General features: G+C 36.2%; 1 protein-coding gene and 1 non-coding gene across 6 annotated transcripts in view; one reads left to right on the plus strand and one right to left on the minus strand.

Annotated features, from left to right (window-relative positions):
• WNK3 (WNK lysine deficient protein kinase 3) overlaps positions 1 to 26,041 on the minus strand; it is a 203,062-nt gene that overhangs the window by 164,427 nt on the left and 12,594 nt on the right. For all 5 annotated transcript variants that reach the window (XM_042241770.2, XM_060407816.1, XM_060407814.1 and 2 more), the window contains exon 2: positions 15,972 to 16,626. In XM_042241770.2, the coding sequence (XP_042097704.1) occupies positions 15,972 to 16,508 (537 nt within the window). In that variant the 5' untranslated portion in view covers positions 16,509 to 16,626. The remainder of the gene's footprint in view (positions 1 to 15,971; positions 16,627 to 26,041) is intronic.
• Positions 4,651 to 4,714, plus strand: LOC114111820 (small nucleolar RNA SNORD52). The gene has a single exon (XR_003587560.1). It is a non-coding gene; the product is annotated as a small nucleolar RNA SNORD52 (small nucleolar RNA).

The following is a 26,041-nucleotide window of genomic DNA, read 5'->3' on the forward strand; positions in this document are numbered from 1 at the left end:
TTCTGGACTTCAAAACTTACTATAAAGCTACAGTAATCAAAATACTGTGATACTGGTACAAAGACAGACATAAATATCAGTGGAACAGACTACAGAGCTAGAAATAATCCCTTGTATAGTCAAATAGATAATTTTCGACAAGGGTATCAAGATTATTCAATGAAGAAAGGACTGTCCCTTCACAAAAAGTTGGGGAAATTGAGTATCCATGTGCAAAAGAATGAAGAACTTATAAAACAAAGTAGCACAGTGGTTAACCTTACCTTATGCCATATACAAAAATTAACTCAAAATGCATCAAAAACATAAGAGCTAAAACTTTCAAAAGAAAACATAGGGGGGGAATCTTCATGACGCTGGGTTTCACAATGAATTTTTAAGCCGAAAGCATGCAGGCAACAACAGGAAAAAAATAGATGAACTGAACTTAAAAACTTTCATGCATCAAACGCACTATTAAGAGTATAAAAAGGCAATCCATAGAATGTGAGAAAATATTTGCAACTCACATATCTGGCAAAGGATTAATACTCAGAATACATATAGAACTTCATCTCTCAACAACAATAACTCAATTCAAAAATTGGCAAAGGACTTGAACAGGTATTTTTCCAAAACAGAAATACAAATGGTAAATAAGCACAAAAAAGAGGCTCAACATCTCTAGTCACTGGAAAAATGCAGATCAAACCCATAATGAGATGCCACTTCACACCCATAGGATGGCTATTTAAAAAGCACACATACAATATTGACAAAGATGTGGAGTAAATAGAACCCTTATGCATTGCTGATAGAAACGTAAAATGAACACTATGGAAAACAATATGGCAATTCCTAAAAAAAACTGAACATAGAATTATCATATGATACAGCAATTCCACCTTCTAGGTATATACCAAAAAGAACTGAAAACAGAGACTTGAGCAGATATTTGTACACTAATATTCATAGCAGTGTTATTCACAATAGCCAAAAGGTGGACACAATACAAATGGCCATCAATGGATGAATGGAAAAAATAAGTGTGGTATATAAATACAAGTTCTTAAAAAGGAATAAAATTCTGAAACATGCTACAACGTGGACAAATCTTAAAAACATTACACTAAGTGATGTAACTCAGACACAAAAGAACAAATATTATATAATTTCACTTAAATGAGATACCTAGAATAGACAAATTATTAATAGAGACAGAAAGTAAAATAGTAGTTACCAGGGGCTGGAAAGAGTGGGGAATGGGAAATTATTGTTTAGTGGGTTTCAGTTTGGGATGATGAAAAAGTTCTGGAGATGGCTGGTAGTGAGGGTGAATGTACTTAATGCCACTGAACTGAACACTTAAAATAATTAAAATGGTATATTTTATGTTATTTACATTTTATCACAATAAAAATTTATTTTAAAAAAAGAGTTAAGGAACTCATATAGTATTTGTCTTTCTCTGACTTATCTCACCTAGCATAATATCTCACCTAGCATAATGTCTTCAAGGTCTTTCCATGTTGTCACAAATGGCAGGATTTCCTTCTTTCTTGAGGCTGAATAATATTCCACTGTATACATATACACATCACATCTACTTCACCCAATCTTCTGTTGACAGACACTTTGATAGACACTTAGGTTGTTTCTATATCTTGGCTACTGTAAATGCTGCAATGAACATGGGTATGCAGATATCCCTTCAAATTACAAATACCATATGACACCATTTATATGTGGTATCTAAAATCTGAACTTGTAAAAGCAGAGAGTAGAATAGTGGTCACCAGGTACTAAGGGTAGGGGAATGTTATTTCAGGATACAAACTTACAATTAACACAGAAATAAGTTCTGGAGGTCTAACCAGCAGTGATTACAGTCAACAATATTTTATGTTTGGAACTCCCCTGGTGGTCCAGGGATTAAGAATCCACACACAAAAAAGAATCCACCTTTCATGCAGGGGACGGAGACAATCCCTGCAGGGTCAGGGAACTAAGATCCCACTTGCCCACTCGCCACAACTAGAGAAGCCTGTAAGCTGCAATGAACAGCCTGTATGCCACAGCTAAGACTCAACAGCAGCCAAAAATAAATTAATTAATTAAAAAAACAATACTTTATGGTAAACTTCAAAGTTGCTAATAGACTAAATCTCGGCTGTTCTCAACACAAAAAGGAAATAACCATGTAACATGCATGATAAAGGTATTAACTAATGTTACTATAGTAATCATATTGCAGTATATAAATGTATCAAACCAACAGTGGGTTGTTATACCTTAAATTTACACAGTGTATCTCAATTTTTTTTAAGCCTAAAAAAAAAAGAGTTAAGGAACTCAACAAAAGCAAGGACAACAAATTTAGAAGACAGCCGAAAACAAGCAGAGTGTTTATGCTTTTCTATATAATTTAAAATGACTAATAAATTCTAAACGTCCCTGTAATTGGCTAGGAGTCATCCTCTCTTGATAGATCAGTAGATCTGCTCTGAAGAATAACGAATAGATTTTGATGCTTTCTGATTAAATTAGCAGAATACAAGTCTTTCATGTACCAAATCAAATTACTGTATCTTTTGATCCTAGTCAGCATTAAAAGTAAACAACTTTACAAAATTAAAACTGCTGTCCCAGACATATTGCTGGAAGTCCACTAAAAAAGGTATGGCCAAGACCTTCAAAGGTCTACTTCTAATTCAGTGAGAGGAAAGTAAACCTGTCAAACTAGCACCAAAATCCAGAGGAAAGTTTTCAGCTACTATAGTAATCTTAAAACACAGACAGTAACCTTAAAACACAAACAGATTGATACATGTAGACACACACACGTACTCTTTTGTATTAATGATGACCACTTTGATAAGTTAATTTTAATATATCGCCAATGAGTAGAGTTCTTACTAAGAAATAAATAAGGATCTAGAAGGCAAACTGCGATAGCTAATGGAGATGACACAGCCAGAAACCAGAAAAATTATAGTCTACAAAAATGATCCCTAAATCTACTTTCTCTAAGCAGTAAGGTCACAAAAAAAGTATCAATTTTCAGCATTATAAATATTAGTTTATATGGCAGATAAATATAATGGAGGTCAAATACAAATTTACCAAATAGATTTCAACTACTCCATACTTCTTTCAAAAGAAATACTGTCCTGTTATGAATGTTAACTAAACACTTTATTATAATATATGGAATGCTAAAAATGTACACAAAATCTTTCCTGAGACAAGGCACAATATCAACACGATTAACCTGCATATGTATCTATTCAAGATAAGAAGTATTTAGTTTCCAAAACGTAAAGCCTTATCAGCTATGTCTCTTAATGCAAACACCAACAATCAACTACAGAACCAGGTCAGAGGCTATATGAATCTGTTTCTGCAAACATGAAAGAAGGAAGAAGGAATCACCAACATTGTTATGAAAGCTGTATTATAACTTGATCAAGTAAAGACGAATACTATGAAGACTTCAAAATGGTTCTTAAATATCAATGAATATTCTGAATATATATGAAGTTACTAAGTATTTTATCACTAACATTTATTGAATACTCAAATAGGTACCGCATGCTTTATAAGCATTATCTTTAATTCTCAACATTTTATTTTTCAAGCTGAACAGTAGGTACACAATTTCCACCATATTATTCTTTATTCAGATATCAGAAACATCTATTATACTTTTCTTTAAAAAAAAAAAAAGTGAAAAAGCAAAGCTCCAAAATGCTAAACTACTTAGCTTGCCCACAGTACCTAGCTAGCACAGGTAAACTGGAACTTAGGTCTACTGTATTATGAATTCGAAGCACTTCCTAGTTCAAAGCTCTGCCCCTCAGAAACAATATTCATAGTAATGACTATAGACACTTCATTCACAAACCACTTTCCATGAAGAGATATGTGTAGCACTTTAGACTAAAACTAAATGAAACAAACACACACTAGGGTAATTATAATTTGTAGATGGTAACATCAGAGTATTAATCAAGAAATCAGCATATAAAAAAAGAAATCAGCATATAATAATCACAGTTTGGCCATAAGAGCATGTTAAAGCTTTTAGACAGCAATGATATGTATCAATCCCTAAATGAAAATGCTCATCAATGGTGGTCAAAATAAGATATATAAAAAGAGATTAAACACAGACTTAGCCAGGTTCACTTGTCTTCCAGTACCACTGAACATAGAGGATTCTTCATCCAGTTAGGACCTGAACATCCAGTTCATTTGGTCAGTATACTGCCTTAGCAGGACACACAGGAACATCTAGTTCCTTTGTTCTGACTCTATACTTACTAAGCTAGCTTCTGATTATAATTTACCTTCCCATGTATCTAATATACAGATCATTAGAGCATATGGCCTAACAACTATATCAGGTTAAATGAATTCATTAATTTGTTCTAAACTAATAAATTTCTGTCCTAGATCTGGCCATTTGAGTTAGCACTAGTCAGTCTCCTCAACGTGTCTAACCACCTCTGGACACCGACAAAAGGTGAAGTCCAGATATTGAACCAGGACAACCCAACCATGAAACTGTTCCTTAGAATCCCCAAGCCAGAGAATGTCTTTAAAATGAAACCATTAACTAGTACCCCTTGAGCTTGAGCAGTTAGTTTAATGTTAAGAACCTTATTTTAGAGGAATGATGATTTCTCAGTAGTCTCTGATGCAGGTCTTGATGTCAAAAATTAAGTTCTAACTCATTAGGGAGAGGGAATCTTAAAGTGTCCCTTTAAGAAATCATTTCTTGTAAAATGGCTGAAAACATGAAAGAGTGAACTGTTCAAATAACTAATGAGGAGGAAATTCTTAAATCATCAATGTAAGTGTTATATGCAGATACTTATATACCTGATGCTAGGACCCTGATGCTGGGAAAGATTGAAGGCTGGAGGAGAAGGGGACAACAGAGGGTGAGATGGTTGGATGGCATCACTGACTCAATGGACATGAATTTGAGCAAGCTCCAGAAGCTGGTGATAGACAGGGAAGCCTGCAGGGAAGCTACAGTCCATGGGGTCACAGAGTCAGACAGGACTGAGCGACTGAACTGACAAGTGTTATATATATACAATTGATAGTGTATCAATTCTATCTTGCCCTGCTCTATCGCTTTGGGCAAGTTACTTAATGTATCTAAACCTCACTTCTACCACCTGAAAAGTAATCATTCCTACCTCTTTTAACTATTGCAAGATTAAATAAAATATTCAAATTAAGTACCTGCATAAATGCTCAATTAATGTATTAATTTTGATAAATGCAAAAGTGTACAATACCATTATTAACAACTTACAATACACTAAAGTTCCTGAAACCACAAATTACCTGACTGTTGGGTTTTCAGAACCCAACTGTTATACTTAGGAAGAGTCCACATAAAACTAAAAGGTAATTTCAATTAATAAATGGAGGAGAGTGGAAAATAGAAAATCACCATTAGAACACCAGAGTTAATACTTATTACAGGCAAAACATACTAATGGATGCCAAAATAATAAGGGAAAGTTTGAGGAGAAACAGATATTTGCATAGGCTCAAAGTATCTACTCCTAAGATATTTATTTATTAATATGTACAAAGGGAAAATATTAATTTATAATAGAGAATACCTATCAGACATCACCCTAACCAAATGATGAAGGTTATCATAACCAGTAGTCCATACATCATATACCCCCTGCTATGATGCACTGAGAATGGAGCATCATTTCTATGGTATTCTTGCCAAAACTCATAAGCCTAAAGCTAATCATGTAAAAACATAAAGTGAAGTCACTCAGTCGTGTCTGACTCTTTGTGAGCCCGTGGACTATAGCCTACCAAGCTCCTCTGTCCATGGGATTCTCCAGGCAAGAACACTGGAGTGGGTTGCCATTTCCCTCTCCAGGGGATCTTCCTGACCCAGGAATCGAACCCAGGTTTCCCGTATTGGAGGCAGACGCTTTAACTTCTGAGCCATAAGACAAACCCAAATTAAGGAATACTCTTCCCTGATGGTTCAGATAGTGAAGAATCTGCCTGCAATGCAGGAGACACAGGTTCAATCCCTGGGTTGGGAAGATCCCCTGGAAAAGGGAATGGCTACCCACTCTAGTATTCTTGCCTGGAGAATTCCATGGACAGAGGAACCTGGCAGGCTATAGTGGGGTTGCAAAGAGTTGGATACAACTGACTGACTAACACTTTCACTTTCTACAAACTAACTGAGCAATACTCATTAAAAGTTTAAGATCATGAAAAAAACTAAAAAAAGTTCAAAATCATGAAAAGCATGGAAAGATTGAAGAATTGTCACAGATTGCTGTTGCCGCTGCTGCCAAGTCGCTTCAGTCGTGTCCAACTCTGTGCGACCCCATAGACGGCAGCCCACCAGGCTCCCCCGTCCCCGGGATTCTCCAGGCAAGAACACCGGAGTGGGCGGCCATCTCCTTCTCCAATGCATTAGAGTGAAAAGTGAAAGTAAAGTCACTCAGTCGTGCCCGACTCTTAGCGACCCCATGGACTGCAGCCTACCAGGTTCCTTCGTCCATGGGATTTTCCAGGCAAGAGTACTGGAGTGGGGTGCCATTGCCTTAGAAGAGACTAAACATCTATTTCTGCTTTATTGACTATGCCAAAGCCTTTGACTGTGTGGATCACAATAAACTGTGGAAAATTCTTGAAAGAGATGGGAACACCAGAGCACCTGACCTGCCTCTTGAGAAACCTATATGCAGGTCAGGAAGCAACAGTCAGAAATGGACATGGAACAACAGACTGGTTCCAAATAGGAAAAGGAGTACGTCAAGGCTGTATATTGTCACCCTGCTTATTTAACTTATATGCAGAGTACATCATGAGAAATGCTGGGCTGGAAGAAGCACAAGCTGGAATCAAGATTGCCAGGAAAAATATCAATAACCTCAGTTATGCATATAACACCACCCTTATGGCAGAAAGTGAAGAGGAACTAAAAGCCTCTTGATGAAAGTGAAAGATGAGAGTGGAAAAGTTGGCTTAAAGCTCAACATTCAGAAAACTAAGATCATGGCATCCGGTCCCATTACTTCATGGCAAACAGATGGAGACACAGTGGAAACAGTGACAGACTTTATTTTTCTGGGCTCCAAAATCACTGCAGATGGTGACTGCAGCCATGAAATTAAAAGATGCTTATACCTTGGAAGGAAAGTTATGACCAACCTAGACAGCATATTAAAAAGCAGAGACATTACTTTGTCAACAAACGTCTGTCTAGTCAAGGCTATGGTTTTTCCAGTGGTCATACATAGATGTGAGAGTTGGAATATAAAGAAAGCTGAGTGACAAAGAACTGAAGCTTTTGAACAGTGGTGTTGGAGAAGACTCTTGAGAGTCCCTTGGACTGCAAGGAGATCCAACCAGTCCATCCTAAAGGAAATCAGTTCTGAATGTTCATTGGAAGGACTGATGTTGAAGCTGAAACTCCAATACTTTGGCCACCTGGTGCGAAGAGCTGACTCATTTGAAAAGACCCTGATGCTGGGAAAGATTGAGGGCAGGAAAAGGGGACGTCAGAGGATGAGATGGTTAGATGGCATCACCGACTCAATAGACATGAGTTTGAGTAAACTCTGGGAATTGGTGATGGACAGGGAGGCCTGGCGTGCTGCAGTTGCAAAGAGTCAGACACAACTGAGCAACTGAACTGAACTGAGAAGAGACTAAATGTTCATAACAACTACATGCAATGTGGGATCCTGATCTGGAATAAAAGAACACCAAAATGAAAACTGGTGAAATTCAAACAAGTTTTATATTTTACTTAATAGTATTGAACTAATAATAATTTCCTAAAGTTTTGATAACTGTTCTCTGGTTGAAATATTAGCATAAGAAGAAACTGAGTGAAGGACATACAGGAATTTCTATACTACCTTTGCAACTTTTCTGTTAATAGCAAATTATCTCAAAATAAAAAAGAAAACTAATTGGTAAACAGAATCCGTGTTTCTTGCTATTTCCAATCCTATCACTTCTTTCAAACAAATCTATATTTAACAGCTCTTTCATCTTTTCACTAATTCCAATCTCCAAGCCTTCTTCTTACTGACTGTAAACTCCCTCAACTATAAGCTTTTATCAAAATGGAGCCTAAATCTGCTTCTTCTCCCCATTATGTCCCTAGCACTTAGCACAACTCTGATACACTGCAGGTACTGAGCATTTACTTGTTGAATGAATGAACAATGAATGAACAACAGCTGTTTGCTCTGTATTCATTTCCTACTGCTGCTATAACAAATTACTACAAATTAAGTGGCTTAAAACAACACAAATTTATTATCTTCCAGTTTTGGATATCAAAAGTCCAAATGAGTCTCACTCAATTAAAATCGAGGTGTTGGCAAGGCTGTGTTCCTTCTGTATGCTCTAGGAAGAAACTGCTTGCCTCTCTCAACTTTTAGAGATCGCCCACATTCCCATCACTCCAACCTCAGCTTCCATTGTCAGATCTCCTTCTGACTAATGAGTATCCTTCTTCTCAAAAGCACCCTTGTGATTATACTGGGCCCACCCAGATATTCCAGGATAATCTACCTATCAGAAGATCTTAAATTTAATCGTACCTGCAAAATCCATTAGGTAACATTTATAGGGATTCCCAGGTAGCTCAAGAGTCAGACATGACTGAGTGACTTCACTTTCACTTTTCACTTTCATGCACTGGAGAAGGAAATAGCAACCCACTCCAGTGTTCCTGCCTTGAGAATCCCAGGAACGGGGGAGCCTGGTGGGCTGCCGTCTACAGAGTTGCACAGAGTTGGACACGACTGAAGTGACTTAGCAGCAGCAGCAGCATCCGCCAGGTAGCCCAGTAGTAAAGAATCTGCCTGCCAATGCAGGAGACAGATTTGATCCCTGGGTCAGGAAGAGTCCCTGGAGAAGGAAATGGCAATCCACTCCAGTACAAGTAAACTTACAAACAATGTGGAAAAAGTAAAATTCTTGTTTCTATAGAGGAGGAAATGGAATACATCAGATTATTTTTATGGCATTTAGTGCTCTCATGTTCATTTAGATCCTCTCTCTACCTTCCACAACACTGAAAGGCCTCTCCTCCTCTCCTCTCCATCATTCTGTGTGTCTTTTTATATGGCTACTTCATTGCCATAACTGTCTACTCTCCAACTTAGTTTGCCAACTTTACTTTAGTTCAGTATTTTTAGAAAATATTACAGTTGCATATTCCCTCCTCTCACTCAAAGTTCTTCAAAGTTAGAGAATGCCTTCTACTGCTTTTGAATAATCCCGAGACTCTCTAGAACAGTGCTCTTCTTAAACTAAAATTCCATTAAATGCTGCTGTTGGGGAGATAAGAATCTATCGTGTTTTCAATACTTCTGAAAAATGAGATTCCTTTGCCTCCCTTGGTAACACATACCAAGGTCTATCAGCATCAGGAAATTTGCCTGGGAAATCCCATGGACAGAGGAGCCTGGCAGATTACATTCTATGGGGTCACAAAAGAGTCAGAAACAACTTAGTAACTAAACCACCACCACCAATTCTAGGGATTAGGACATGGACATCTTTGGGGTATACAACTATATGTATCAATTTGTTATCTATCAAGCAGATAGTTACCTCAAAACTAACTCATTGAACTGGGAAAATTAATTATATTTCTCAGACCAAGTCTATCTCCTGCCACTCTCACCCTCTGTCATTTCATGAAAACATTTGCCTTTGGTTTATAGCTTTTTTTTTTTTTCAAGTCTTTATTAAATTTGTTATAATACTGCTTCTGTTTCATGTTTTGGTTTTTTGGCCATGAAGCATGTGGGATCTTAGCTCCCTGACCAAGGATTGAACCTGCACCCCTGGCACTAGAAGGCCAAGTCTTAACTACTGGACTGCCAGGGAAATCAGAGCATTGACTATATTTAAGTAAGTTGTATTCTTCCTCCCTTTGATGTAATTATTCTTTGCCTATGACAGTATTCCACTTTGAGGGCTGAGTCCGAAGAAAACAGTGGGAAATTAAAATAAAATAACACTATTCAGGGTATGCTTATATGTAATGAAGCATCTTCTTGATAGCTCTAACAGAATCTAGAAACACTTCCAAAAGGGTCATAACAAAAATATTTTAAGAGCAAAAGTATCCCAGTGTGAATACTTTGGACAAAAATATTTATTCAGAAACAAATTCTAGCATATATTTTTAAATTACCTTTTCTTTTATTGGAAATTCAGGTATTTTTACACTATTTTCTAATTTCACAATTAAATGTAGGGCTGCCTAAAAATATACTTCTCCCCAAAGTGTTTTTGATAAATGAAAATAAAACAGAAACAAGTTTCTCCAAAACTTTGATAGATACTTCAGGCATGGAAGTACAGATCTTTAAACTATTTCTTCTACTGCATTGCTTGGAATATATTCACTACTATAATCAAAGTGTATTAGAATGCTCACTCAACACGTCAACCTGCTATAGTCAATTGTGTCTTTTTTCTAATCTTTCTTTTCAGTGGCATTTTTAAAAATTCAGTTCAGAGACTATAGCTGACTTGTTAGAAGTCTAGTTGTTAGATCTACTTAAAGATGGCCTGTTTCAGTTCAGTTCAGTTCAGTTCAGTCGCTCAGTCATGTCCGACTCTTTGTGACCCCATGAGAATCGCAGCACACCAGGCCTCCCTGTCCATCACCAACTCCCGGAGTTCATTCAGACTCACGTCCATCAAGTCAGTGATGCCATCCAGCCATCTCATCCTCTGTCGTCCCCTTTTCCTCCTGCCCCCAATCCCTCCCAACATCAGAGTCTTTTCCAATGAGTCAACTCTTCGCATGAGGTGGCCAAAGTACTGGAGTTTCAGCTTTAGCATCATTCCTTCCAAAGAACACCCAGGGCTGATCTCCTTTGACTGGTTGGATCTCCTTGCAGTCCAAGGGACTCTCAAGAGTCTTCTCCAACACCACAGTTCAAAAGCATCAATTCTTCAGCCTGTTTAATTACCTTGAAAAGCACGTAATCACAGAATTGATCCCACAGTGAAACTTATTATAAGCAAATATATTTAGAAACAGTCAAATAACAAAATTCATATATCTATGTGATTCCTCTGATTGGAAAATAGCCCCATTATATGAAAACTTCGTTCCATCAAGAAAACAAATGACATACTAGTGAAAGCAAAGCAGAAGCTGGCTGTGTTCCTATGTGTAAAAGCAAAGTGCTACTGATTTTTCAAGCTGACAGTGGAGGAGAAAACTATTACAAACCCGTGTGACCGACTCCTCCTAAAAGTTACTAAACTTTCAGTAACATCTGACCAGGTCTTTCAACATCATGAACTAAAGTCTTCTAAATAAAACGTATGACTGACAGCCCTCACTCACAGTAAATTACCAATTTATCAAGTAATTACCAAGTAATCTATAAATTCTTTACAAAGAACAATAGATCAAAGTCTTTCCACTAATGTACTAAAAAATCAAATTATGGAAGAGAAAAAATAAATCAAATTATGGAAACCATAAAATAGACAAACTGTTGAAATGCAGGTATTTATGGCCAAATCCTAAATCTGACACACATCATCAAAGGGTTTGTCTGTTTTTAACATCCTCAAAGTCAAACATCAGCAGTAGAATCTATGTATCCTGATTCTTGAACTGCCCTAAAGTCAATGTATTCTAAATAAATGGGTATGAGGCTTTTAAGAATTGCTGGAGAAGGCTCAAGTATCTACCATAGGGGGAAATACCATCAAGAAAAAAAGGTATAAAAGTCTTTTCTGAGCTATGAATTTCAAATCAAACATGAAAAAGGAAAATTTTTAAAAGGTAAAGAACTGCCATATTTCGGGGGAGAGAGAGGATTAAGAGGTGGTATGTATGCAATAAAAATATAGCTTACATATTTGAATGATGTTAATAAATAGAAAATACATATCAAGTTGATAAAACAAAGTATAGACACTCAAATTTTATATATTATACATGCACACCTATATAAACAAAGGTTAGGAAAGAATCTAGAATAATTTAAACTGTTCACTGGGATATTTTTCAACAAACTTGCTTAATTACATAATAAAGAGTAAGATTTTACTGAAAAAAATATGAGAAATTGTACATTACAAATTACATAGTACTTACAGGAAAGTAATTAAAAGATGATGTCCTTATTATCTTCCTGGGATTCTAAATAAGTTTGTTGTTACTGTTTTAAGTTATTAAGTCATGTCTGACACTTTTTCAACCCCATGAACCATAGCCTATCAGGCTCCTCTGTCCATAGGATTTCCCAGGAAAGAATACTGGAGTGGGTTGCCATTTCCTTCTCCTGGGATCTTCCTGACCCAGGGATTGAATCCATGTCTCCTGCATTGGCAGGTGGATTCTTCACCACTGACCCACCAGGGATGCCCTCTAAATAAGTTAGTTTTTCCTAATTTCAAACATGCAAAAAATAACATGATATCTAAAAATAGTATCAACTAAGTCCTCTAATTTCAACATTCCTTTCAGAATGTGCTCAGTCGCTCAGTCATGTTCAATTCTTTGCAACCCCATGGACTGTAGCCCGCCAGGCTCCTTTGTCCACAGAATTTTCCAAGCAAGAATACTGGAGTGGGTTGCCATTTCCTTCTCCAGGGGATCTTCCCCACCCAGGGATGGAACCCAAGTCTCCTGCATTGGCAAGTGCCACCTGGGAAGCCCAATTCAGAAAAGAAAACTTCAATTGTTGTTCTTTGTGTAAATTAAAATGTACTTTACACTTTAGGACTTCCCTGGTAGCACAGTAGATAAGAACTCACCTGCCAATGCAGGGAGCATGGATTTGATCCCTGGTCCAGGAAGATTCCACATGCTGTGGAGCAACTAAGTCCCTACGCCACAAATACTGAGCCCAAGCTCTGGAACCTACAAGCTGCAACTACTGAGCCTGTGTACCACAACTACTGAATCCTGCATGCCTAAAGCCTATGTTCCACAACAAGAGAAGCCACCATAATGAGAAGCCCACACACCATAACGAACAGTAGCCCCTGCTCGCTGCAACTAGAGAAAGCCTGCACAAAGCAATGAAGGCCCAGTGCAGCTCCCCAAAAAACATACTTTATCTTTGTAAATTAAAATTTACATTTGCTCCCTATGACAGATTCCCAAATCAGGCTATATATCCAATTACTCAGAGAACTTTTAAAACTAAGTTCCTGGGGGAAATTCCCTGGTGGTCCAGTGGTTAGGACTCCACGCTTCCACAGCAGGGGCCACAGGTTAGGGAACTAAGATCCCTCAAGCCGCACAGCACGAACAAAAAGTAATAATAATAAAACTGTATTTAAAACATAAATAAATAATAAAAGTAAGTTCCTGAGCCTTATCTCCTGGAGATTCTGATTTAGAAAGTCTGCAGTGGATGCCATTAATCAGTATATATGATATAATATTATATAAAGCTAATGTTGGTGTATTAAGGGAATTCCTCCTGTGATTCAGCTGGCTCTTGGAATTGATCCTTTATTTCAGGGCTTTTCAAGCTCTACTGTGCATAAAAATCACCTGCAGATGTTACTAAGAGGTAGATTCTGATTCAATAGGTCTGGGGTGAGTCCTGGGGACCTGTAGCTGTAAGTTACCAGGTGATGTCCATGCTGCTGGTCCAGAGAGTACACTTGGAGTAGTAAGACGTTATAGGATCTTTCAGTCTTTCCATATGTGAATAATAAAAGGTATTCCCATATGCAGTTCTTATTACTGAAATATTTTCAAGTTTTACAGAAACATTCTTTAGCATAGGTAGAGTATACAACTTGCAAAATATTTGACATATGTTTACTATGTGTCCTACTACCAAATGAATGGAAATTATCTCCCCCATTTACAAACAGAATAACACTAAAAGATGAGTGTTACTGCAGTCAAAAGATACAAACTTCCATTTATAAGATAAATAAGTACTAGAAACATAATGTACAACATGATAAAGATAATTAACACTATTGTATGTTATCCATAGAAATGGTTAAGGGAGTAAATCCTAGGCGTTCTCATCACAAGGAAAAAAATTTTTCTACTTAATTTTGTATCTGAGATGATGTTCACTAAACTTACTGCCATACTCATTTCATGATGTATCTTAGTCAAATCATTATGCTGTACACTTTAAACTTACACAATGTTGTATGTCAATTATATCCCAATAAAATTGGAAGAAAAAGCAAACAACAATAACAACAACAAAGGACCAGACAATAAGTATTTTACATTTTGTAGGTCTCTACCCCCAAAAAAGATGAGTGTTACTGAAATCACAATGCAGAGATTAAATTAAAATTTACATAACTTTATATATATACACACACATACACACATATATGCAAAAATATTTATCATGACCATGTTTATAATAGTAAAATACTGGAGAAAATCTAGAAGTCCAACAATAGAGGACTGATTAAATATCTTATACAGGCATCTATCAAAAATAATGATGTAAATGTACAACTACCAGTAATGAAAAAATGTTCATGATTAAGTTTAAAAACAAAGTTTTGTCCAAACCTTATAGTATGGTTCCATGAGGGTACATACAGTCATATACATTTATTCAAAAGAAAGAGTCCATAAAGATATATACTAAAATGGTTAAAGCATCCTCAAAGAATTATAATTTCAGGTGATCTTAATGTTTGTTTACTTGAAGGATCTAATATTTCTACTATGACACAGACTTTATAATAAAATTCTTAAAGGGTAAAAAGGGGTGAGAAGAAAACCAAGCAAACCCCACATAGCACATGCACACACCTTTCAAGAACTACTCTAATGGCTTGACTCCAGTCATCAAGGGATTTTCTATATTCAAAGCACTTTGAAAGCTTGTTAAAACTGTAGTCTTGCATCCCACCCCAGATTTACAGAATCTGAATCTCTGACGTTAGGCTCCTAAATCTGCATACAAAGCAAACAGTGACTCTTAAACACAGTAAATTTTGGAAACAAAAAGATTCCTAGAAATGCAGGGACCAAGACTAAATTTCAACCTATCTAAACGGCAAACTATAGCAAATTCAGGATGGGTGAAATCATGTAACATACCTATACACCCACACGCAGCAACCACTGGAATATGAACAACAAAAACCTATATTTAGCAACTAGCTTTATTTAATCTTAATTTTAAGCATCTCTTGCGCACACTGACCATTTCCCATGAGCTGACTGAGGTCACAAAGGTTTACCTTATGTTTGATCTACATCTGTTTGAAACCATTCCTATTATAACCTTTTCTATGATGTTCTGTCTCCATTTACTCCCACATTAGTTAAAAGTACCATATAGACATTTACTATGGAACCAAATATCTAGATAATTCAACTATTCTTTTATGTAATTCAACTATTCTTCTAATGCTTTCAGTTCTCCTTCCTAAACAACATTCTAGTTGACTAATCCCAGTAGATTCTGGTGATTATTTCATCTAAAGATCCTATATGAGGCAAACTCAAAGGCATGGAGAGGAATTTATACTACTAGAAGCCTTCAAAGAAGCAAGGAAAGCATTTCCTGTTCTGAAAAACAGCACATGAACCCCCAAAACTCTGTTGCCAGAGAAATGGAAAATATCATACTGAATATATCCCTAACATATCAACTCATAAGGCATACATTTACTAAAAGCTTTCAAAATGAAACATTAAGAGTTTTGAGAATTTCCCAAGGTCAATAAATTAGAATCATTTCCCCAAAGAAAGCCAGAACAGACCTTCCCACCTTTAAAACAGAGAGGAAAACAGTAGGGAAAAAAAAGTTTGGCATGAGCTTCTAAAAGGATTTAAGAAAGGAGCATAATTTCAGGATGTGGGGACAGGTCCTTCATTTTATTTTAATCCATGATACATTTTAATCCTGGATCACTCAGAAGTCCAGGCCAGCTGAAACTAGAATTTATTAAAACCAAGAAGATTATATACTCACCTGCAGCTCACACCAAGCAACCTCAACCCATGTTTCAGTGTCCAGTCCTTTATATACTGTTTTAAATGCTCCTCTTCCCAGTTCTATGTCAAATTTCAGGAACCTGCCACTAGGAGAAGTAGCTACAGCCTTCATTTCTGCTTCTTCTTCCATCTCCTTTTCATTTTTCTCCTTGAAATAATCTTTTGAGGATTCTGATGTTCCCTTTGAACATTGCTCATATTTAACTTCTTGTCCTCCTCTTAGCACATTTGTAGGAAGCTTTTCTACTCTTGGAATATTTGTTGCAGTCTTTATTCTCTCATCTTTGGAGGAAGATTCAGCAACTTTGTCATGTTCTGTCATCTCAACACTCTTTCGAAAGAATCTTTTCTTTTCTATAGTTTCTCCAGAAGCAGAGAAGGTATTGCTTTTCTCCTTTAGTCTAGCTTCCACTGTCAAAGTTGTTGCAGCCTGAGGAACTCTGTTTTCCAATGAAACTCCATCAGGTTTCTCAGAATCTTCTGTGCTAGCTGGCTCCCCTGAATCAGTAGCCATTGTAATTAAGGTTGGCACTAAACTTTTTCCTGTTCCACTCTTCAGTTCAGTTGCATCTCAGGTATCAGAATTATCAGGATGGACTTCCTTTTATATGGTCATATGTTTCCATAGCAACCTGAAGGAGGGGGGAAAAGGATATATTAAAATCACCCCACAAAGGAAATCATTAAGGAGAAAAGTCACCTGACTGTTTAATCCCTTTTTTCTTAATAAGAAGTTTGTTCTTTTTCTGTCCAGTCTTAGCAACCAGCAGGCTCCAGGGACTATGTCTTATCTTGTTTACCATTGCAGTCTTCAGTGCCTAGCAGACTACTTGGCATACAGCGCAATAAGTCTTCATACTACATGAACATTGTTAATAAACCAAGTTCTCAGTCCCTTCTATGAATCTATCATATTTAAAGCAAGTAACCAAACCATGAATTTGCTTAGCTACAAGGCAGTACACAAAATAGGCTTCTCTGGTGGCTCAGATGGAAAAGAAATCTGCCTGCAATGCAGGAAACCATGGTTCAATCCCTGGGTCGGGAAGACCCCCTGGAGAAGGGAAATGGCAACCCACTCCAGCATTCTTGCCTGGAGAATTCCATGGACAGAGCAGCCTGGTGGGCTACAGTCATGGGGTCACAAAGAGTCGGACACAGCTAAACATGCACACACATAATACACAAAATAAGCAAAAATATCACATAATTTCTCAGTAGGTGGTTTTTTTCTAAAATTCTGGAACTAATCCATAGACTTTTTTATTGTGGCAAAATTTAATCATTGTTAAGTGTACAATTCAGTGGCATTAAATACTCTGACAATGATGTGCAGTCATCACTACTATACATTTCCAAAACTTTTCCATCCTTCCAAACTGAAATCTATTAAAACAATAACTCCTCATCACCCCAGACCCTGGTAGTCTCTATTCTATTTTAGGTCCTTGTGAATTTGTTTATTCTAGGTACTTCATGTAAGGACTCATACAATATTTGTCCTTTTGTGTCTGGCTTATTTCACTTGGCATAATATTCTCAAGTTTCATTGATATATATATATATATATATATGTATATATATAAAATATAGCATGTATCAGAATTTCATTCTTTTTTAAGGCTGAATAATAACAGCTCATTGTACGTATATAACACATTTTGTTTATCCATTCTTCTAGTCAGTGGATTGTTTCCACCTTTTAACTATTGTGAATAATGCTACCATGAACATCCAACAGTAGTTTTGAATAATGAAAATATTACACTTGTTTAATGAGCTTGCCTTCATATTTCAATAAGAAGATTTTAACTACTATCAAATATTAACACATACTATTTAAAAATGGCAAGAAAGACTTAAAATATGTATCCTCTTGAATCAGCAATTCCATTCATAGGAACTTGTCACAGAAAATAGTCAAAAATCTGTGCAAAGATTTAACTGTAAAGACATTCATTATAGCACTTATAATTTGGCAAAACTATAAATATAAGCATAATAGGTATTTCAAAATGAGATAGGATACAACATTTTAAAAACACTGTGGTAGTGAGATGAAAAGACATTTCCCATATGTTATACGGTTAAATGAAAAAAGATATATATACAACAAACTTTCATTACACACACACACACACACACACACGATGTTAATTCTGAATGGTGGAATTATGGACTTTTTTTTCTTTCTGCTTTTCTGTATTTTCTAACATTTTCCACAAAGAACATGTGGAAATATGTGGAACATATAAGGGGAAACTGTTTAAAAGGTTTTTCAAATGAATGGTCAAACCAATAAGAAAATTCTTTCCTTCTCATCACAAACATACATCACAAAGTTAAGCATGTATATCTATTACGATATTATACAGCCTAGAAGGCAGAATTTGTCATGTTGAACCAAAAATATACAATAACAAATCTGAAAAACTGAAGAAAAACAACTCTAAACTAAAACAAACAAAATTGGGTGAAATATCCTAAACTGTTCTATACATTCAACACAATTCCTATCAAAATTCCAGTTGGTTTCTTTGAAGAAATTAACAAGCTGATCCTAAAATTCATATGAAACTTAAAGGGTCCCAGAATAGCTAAGTTCAAGCAAACCTGAAAAAGAACAAGGCTAGTGGACTCAAACTTTCCAATTTTAAAACCTACTATAAAGCTACAGTATTAAGACAGTGTGGTACTGGCATAAGGATAGATGGATAGATAGATGGAATAAAAATACAGAGTCCAGAAATAAACACATATATTTGTGGTCGACTGATTTCCAACAAGGGTGCCAAGACAATTCAATGGGGAAAGAACTCTGTTCAACAAATGGTGCTAGGACAACTGGATGTCTACATACACAGGAATGAAGGAACCTGCCTCTTGGGAGTACAGGTTAAGTACGCTTCCTGGAAAAGATGCCTCAACTGAGTCTCAAAGAAAGAAAATTAGCTCATCCAAGCAGAGAGATGACAAGCAAAGTTATGAAACAGCAGAACAAGTATATAAACAGTTCACTAGCAATACTAGACCTGGTGGCTCAGACAGTAAAGAATCCATCTGCAATGTGGGAGACCTGGGTTCAATCCCTGGGTTGGGAAGATCCCCTGGAAGAGGGCATGGCAATCCACTCCAGTATTCCTGCCTGGAGAATCCCCATGGACAAAGGAGCCTGGCAGGCTACACTCCATGGGGTCACAAAGAGTTGGACTCGACTGAACGACAAAGCACAGCAATACTAGAAGCAGGAAGATGAGGACAAAGAGACAGATTTCTAGGATATACAATGTAAAACAAGGAGATCAGTTAGAGAGCTACTGTAATAATCCAGGGAAGAGTTGCTGAGGTTTGAGTGAAAATAGTGTCAAGAGGCAAGATAAATTAACGAAGTACTAAATACAAGATTTACTATCTGAATGAATATGAGTGTGAAGGAACAGGAAGAGTCTATGCTAACTCCTAAAAATTTGCCTATCAGATGACACAACTAGGACAGAGCTAAGAAACTAATAGCTCATGATGTGTTACATGAGGTTACACTGTGAAATCAACAGATTTTGAAAGTCAGTAAGACCAGTATTACCTGCAAGTGGGAAAAGGTAACTAACAATGCCTCATTTAGGTAGAGATATTTTTAACTTATTTTTAGACTTGGAAAAAGACCTGCAAGAATATACAAAGAATCTAGAATACCCTTCACTCACATCCTCAAATGTTAACATTTTAGATTGGACATTCTTAATAACTCTATCCACTTCACCTAACTAAAGGTAACTTATTCAGAAAGCTCAAAAGCAAAGATCCATAAGTAAGACAAAAGGCCTGCTGCTGCTGCTGCTAAGCAGACAAAAACAGGTAAAAAAAAAAAATCAAAGAATTTAAGTTGGAAAAGCCTTCAAGATTTTTTAACTGCAGAACCTCTTTTTTTAAAAAAAATAGGAAATCTTACTCAGAACCCTAATATAAAAAGAGGGGCAAGTAGTGCTGCCCTGGTATAATAACTATAGTTATAATGTCTGGTCACCTGGTTTCCCAAACCATGGAATAAGAAGCAGCAAAGAAGAGAGATGAGGAAATGAGTGTTCCCTTTAGTCTTAAAAACCAACCCCCAAGACAAAAAAATATTACTAAAAACAAAGAACACTTTATAAGCATGGAAAGATTAATTCATCGGGACAATGTAACAATTATAGACATATACACATCTAACAACAGAAGTCCAAAATATATTAAATAAAAACTGAAAAAACCGAAGACAGAAAGAATTCAGTAGTAATAGTAGGAGATTTTAATACCCTATTCTCACTGCTGGGGAGATAAACTAGACATAAAATAAGCATGAATCTGGAAAACTTGACCAATACTATCAATCAACTTGAACTAACTGCCATCTATAGAACACTCTACCCAGCAAGAACAAAATACACATTCTTTTCAAGTACCATGGAAAAATCTCCAGAACAGATCATGTACTATGTGATAAATCTCAAAAAATTTAAAGAATTGAAACCAAAGTATACTCTCCTACCACAAAAGAATTAAATTAGAAATGAACAGAATAAGTGTATATAGATCAGCGGAATAGAATTGAGAGTCTGATCAACTGATTTTCAATGGAGAGGTCAGGACAATTCAATGGGAAAAGAAGACTCTTTCAAAAAATGTATTGGGACAACTGGATATCCACATACAAAAGAATGAAGTTGGACTCTTACCTCACACCATACAAGAAATGAACTCAAAGTGGAACATGGACCTAAATGTAAGAGCTAAAACTACAAAACTCTCAGAAGAAAACATTAAATTCTAGGGACTGGGTTACGCAATAAAACCATGAAATCACACTGTATCGAGATACAAGTGATAAAAGAAATACAAGTGATAAAAGAAAATTGAGAAGGTGGACCTTATCAAAATTTAAAACTTTTGTGCTTCAAAGGATGCCATCAAGAAAGTGAAAAGGCTGGGAGAAAATATGTGCAAATCATATATCTGATAAGGTATTCATAATATACAAAGAATTCTGACAACTCAACAATGAAAAGATAAATAATCCAATGGGCTAAAGATTAGAATAGGCCTTTCTCTAAAGAAGATACATTAATATAAATGGCCAATAAACACATGAAAAGATGTTCCACATAGTTACTCACTAGAGAAATACAAATAAAAATCATAATCAAATACTATTCCATACCCATAATGATTACAATAAAAAAGACAAGACAGTAACAAGTATTGGTAAGGATATAGAGAAAATAGACCCCTAATACACTGCTGGTGGGAATGTAAAATGGAACAGAGTCTGGCAGTTCAACAAGTTAAACATAGAGTTACTATATGAATACTGTCTACCCAAGAGAAATGAAAACTTATGTCCACATAAAAACTTATACACAAGTGTTCACAGCAGCACTACTCACAATAGCTGAAAGGTGGAAACAATCTAAATGTCTAACAACAGCTGGATAAACAAAAATGTGTTATATTCATGCAATGCAATATTATTCAGCAATAAAAAAGAAAGGAGGTATTGATACATGCAACAGTAAGGATAAACCTTGATAATATTATGCTAGGTGAATGAAGCCAGAGGAAAGACCACATACTGCATGGTTACATTTATTTATATGCATTGCCTAGAAAATGAAAATCTATAGAGATAGAAAATAGATTACTTGCTGCCTTAGGAACTGGACTGACTGCAAACTAGCACAAGAAAACTTCAGGGGGTGATGAAAATGTTCTAAAATTAGATTGCAATCAAGGTTATACAACTGGATAAATTAGCTAAAAGCCACTGACACTTATACTGGTGAATTTTATGATATATAAATTATATCTCAATAAAATATGTCCTTTAAGAATCTTGAAATATTGTGACTAAAATCAAAGCCATCATAATATCAAATATACCTTTTTAAAACTATACTCTCTACCTCCCCCCCCCCCACCACCACCACCCCATTCTAACCACTCCTCATCTTCTGCCTGGCCTCTTGGGTTAAGAATCATTGGTCTGAAGGGAAAAGATCTGATAACAATACAATATAATAGCTGGTGGCCTAAGGGTAAACAATGAATAAGAAAAACAAACTTTTAAAAAACAGGTAAAGAACTTCACTAAGCAGAGTATATCTGTGGCCTTTTCATCATGTATCCAGTAGCTATTTAACCATAAAAAAGAGTTTCAGAACTCAGGCTTCGGAGTGGGAGAAACCCGGAATCAATCATGGTTCTGCCTCTCACTCCTCAGAGACTTGGGGCAAATTACTTAACCTCGTTCATTTTTTATTTCATTTGTAAAATCTCACAGGACTATCATAAAAATGAAATATACACATAAAGTACTTAACATGGTACCCAGCACAATATAATAATACATGGAAGCTTTTATTTCCTACCTCTTAATAACCTCTAGGGGCAGCACTATACTAAAGCACAATTCAACAATACTCAAGAAAACATAAAATGAAGACTATTTAGTAAGGCTGAAAAGTATATAACACGTTCTTTTAAACCTTTCCAGTAAGAAACCATGGTGGCATTGCTAAAGGGATACGATCAGGATAATATCTCTTCTACACTCAGCAGTGCAGAAACATAGCTCAGTGACAAGGGATCGAAAATCAGGCCTCAAGCATCCTGTATCTTGTATCGAACATAGACTGGCAGTTCGTTTCTTAGATGATAGTATACATGTTTCAATGCCACTCTCCCAAATCATCCCACCTCTCCCTCTCCCTCACAGTCCAAAAGTCCTACAGGATGCTTGGGGCTGGTGCGCAGGGATGATCCAGAGAGATGATATGGGGTGGGAGGTGGGAGGGGGATTCAGGATTGGGAACTCGTATACACCCGTGGCGGATTCATGTCAATGTATGGCAAAACCAATACAGTACTGTAAAGTAAAATAAAGTAAAAATAAAATTAACAACAAAAAAAAGAAAATCAGGCCTCAAACTTGAAGTTTCTTTACCGAGTACAACAGCTATGTATCATAACCTACATGTGACCATTTTTTCCTTCATATAATGATAACACATTGATTTAAGCCCTAGGAATATGCATAAAGACAATCACAAAAGCACTTCTTTTTTAATTTAAATTTATTTCTTTTAATTGGAGGCTAATTACTTTACAATATTGTATTGGTTTTGCCATACATCAACATGAATCCGCCACGGGTATAGAGAAAGCCTCTATAGGGAAAATCTCACAAATCTGTGTCCCATATCTAATCCTTCAATATATTTGATATACAAGCTTGGAGCATTTCAGTTAAAAGCTCAAGATAATTTCCCCCCGTAAGCCCATCATGGTTGTATCCATGGGAAATCCAGCATACAATCAGTACTTAGTCAATCAGTGACTCAATAATTTTTTCAACTTTTGGAACCAACAACTGTAAGACTGAATCTGTAGTTAGAAATGTGGCTTCCCTGGCGGTCCAGTGGTTACATGTCCTCTTTGCAATACAGGGGACATGGGTTTGATCCCTGGTTGGGGAACTAAGATTCCACATGTTGCGGAGCAATTAAGCCCGCACGCCACAACTACTATTCCAATGTGCCACAACTGGAGAGTCTGCACACAGCAACGAAAAGATCCTGCATGAGGCTACAAAGATCCTATATGCTGCAACTAAGACCCAACACAGCCAAATAAGTTAACAAATATTTTTTTAAAATAATGAATCAGAATTATATAATAAAATTTTCCACTGACAAGTCTCTCTCTCATACACGTGTGTTCATACCAATAAACACTCTAAGTGCCAAGCACCAGGTTAGGGTCTGTGAATAAAAGAACAAAAGTCAGTCTTTGTCCTCAAGGAGCCTATAGTTTTATAATCTTAAAATATACCACTGTTGACTTCTAGTTCAAGACAATGAACTGAACACCTATATCTCTTGTACTTTCCAAGACTCTGAAAAAGTGATGGTTAGAGTACAGAAGTAAAATTACAAGTTAAGGACAGGAATGGAAAATGGCATAGCAAATACAAGATTTCAACAATTTATGACAGAAAGCAGATAAGAAAGAACTGGCTGATAATACAAATCAAAGGAATGCTACAACCTAAAATATGAAATAGAAAGGGTTCCAACCCAGGAGGAAGCAGACTTACAGGGCAAAACCCCAGAGGGGTTCCACACTCAAAGAAGACTGATCCTAAAGAGGGCTAAAATGAGAACAGGCTAAATACATGGATTAACTGAAGCTCTGAATTATGACAGTTGATGAACTCTCCCCCCAAAATAAATTCCTGCATACACAATACCAAATTCAACAAATTAGGAAGAATGAACAACAGCAAGGAAGATTAAGGGCACCCCAGTACAAAGCCCTCTGCCCTCTGGCATTTGGGCCCTCCAAGTGTAAAAGCCAGCTGCCCACACACTCCCCCTGAAACCAGTTCACATCCCTGCCTAGAAACACAGAACTCCCAGTCAACCCTTCTACTAGTTCATTATTTAATACAAACAGAATCAGGAGGCAGCCATTTGAAGAAAACCTATAACACAGAAGAGAAAGAACAAGGGAAAATATCCTTGGAAGAGCTGAAATAATTCAAGAAATCATCTTAAATTTAATTTTTAAGATATAATCATAAGATTCAAAAATCAAAGAAAGAGGTATATAATGAACAGGTTCACTCCCAAATCTGTTTCCTATCCATTCAATTCCCCGCAACTCCCTTCACAAATAACCACTCATTAGACTTTCAGTAGCTCTCCAGAGTTTCTTAGGGCAAATAAGCAAATATTTGTTCTCTCTCCTTTTCTACATGAAAAGAAGCACAGTATATATCAAGCATTTTTTATAGTCAGAATAATTTAAAATACTTTTTTCCTGGTCAGTACACAGAGGTTCCTTCATTCTTATTTTATATCTATATAGTAATAGTATTTGATTATTTGCTATGACAGACAAAATTGCATATTTCATTTCACATATATGTATCTCTGTGTGTATGCACACGTGTGTATTGTGTGTGAATGTAAATTCCCTGAAGTGGGATTGCTGGCTCAAAGGAAATTTGCACATTTACCTTTTATTGAAATACACTAATATATCAGTAAGAATACACATAATTCATGTGTGTCTTTATATAATACTGCCAAACTGTCTGCCACAAGCATTGCACTAATTTAAACTTCCACCAGCAATGTGTGAAAGTGTCTTTTACCCCAGAGCCTTGACAACAACAACAAAAAAAGGTGCTATCAAACATTTTGATTTTTAACACTCTGAAAGGTTTTAAAAAGGAATCACAGTGTGGTTTCAATTAGCATTTATCTCATGAGTGAGGTTAAGCATCTTTCACATAAACAATAATTAGAGTCAGGAATAAACCAAGAATTGCTATTATCATTGCTAACACTTAAGGAAATAAAACATGTCATACAAATACTGGAAAGTAAGAGACAAAACTCAAAACTTGCAGATAATATGATTATCCATCTAGAAAATTAAGCAAATTCAACTAAAAAAAACATGATAGGAACTAACATCAAAGGTCAGCAGAAGCATTAAATGCAAAATCAAAAAATAAATCAATACCTTTGATACACATCAGCAATAATCAATTAGAAAATATAATTCAAAAAACAACTATCCTAAGGTAAGGGCTCCAGGGGAAGATGGCACCAGGAGAGGGCAGGAAGGGTGTCCTGAAAGAAAGGCAGGTCATTGCTATTACTATATATATATATATATATATATATATATATATATATATATACATACACACACACACACACACTCATAAGAGCAACAGAGCTATAAAATATTAATCTAGGAATAAACTCAAAAAGAAATATGCAACATCTATATAAAGAAGACTAAAGTTTTACTGACGTACATAAGATACACCTTTCTTTGTTTGAAAGACCCAATATTAGCATCTCCAGAAACTCTCCTCTGAGATTATTCCAAAGTCAATGTAAGTCCAACAGAAACCCCAAAGAAATGTTTTTGTCCCAAACTGACAAACTGATTTGAAAAGAGTACAAGGAAAGCCAAGAAAATCTTGAAGAAGAA

The sequence above is a fragment of the Ovis aries genome, chromosome X (genome assembly GCF_016772045.2).
Source record: "Ovis aries strain OAR_USU_Benz2616 breed Rambouillet chromosome X, ARS-UI_Ramb_v3.0, whole genome shotgun sequence".
Lineage (NCBI taxonomy): Eukaryota > Metazoa > Chordata > Mammalia > Artiodactyla > Bovidae > Ovis > Ovis aries.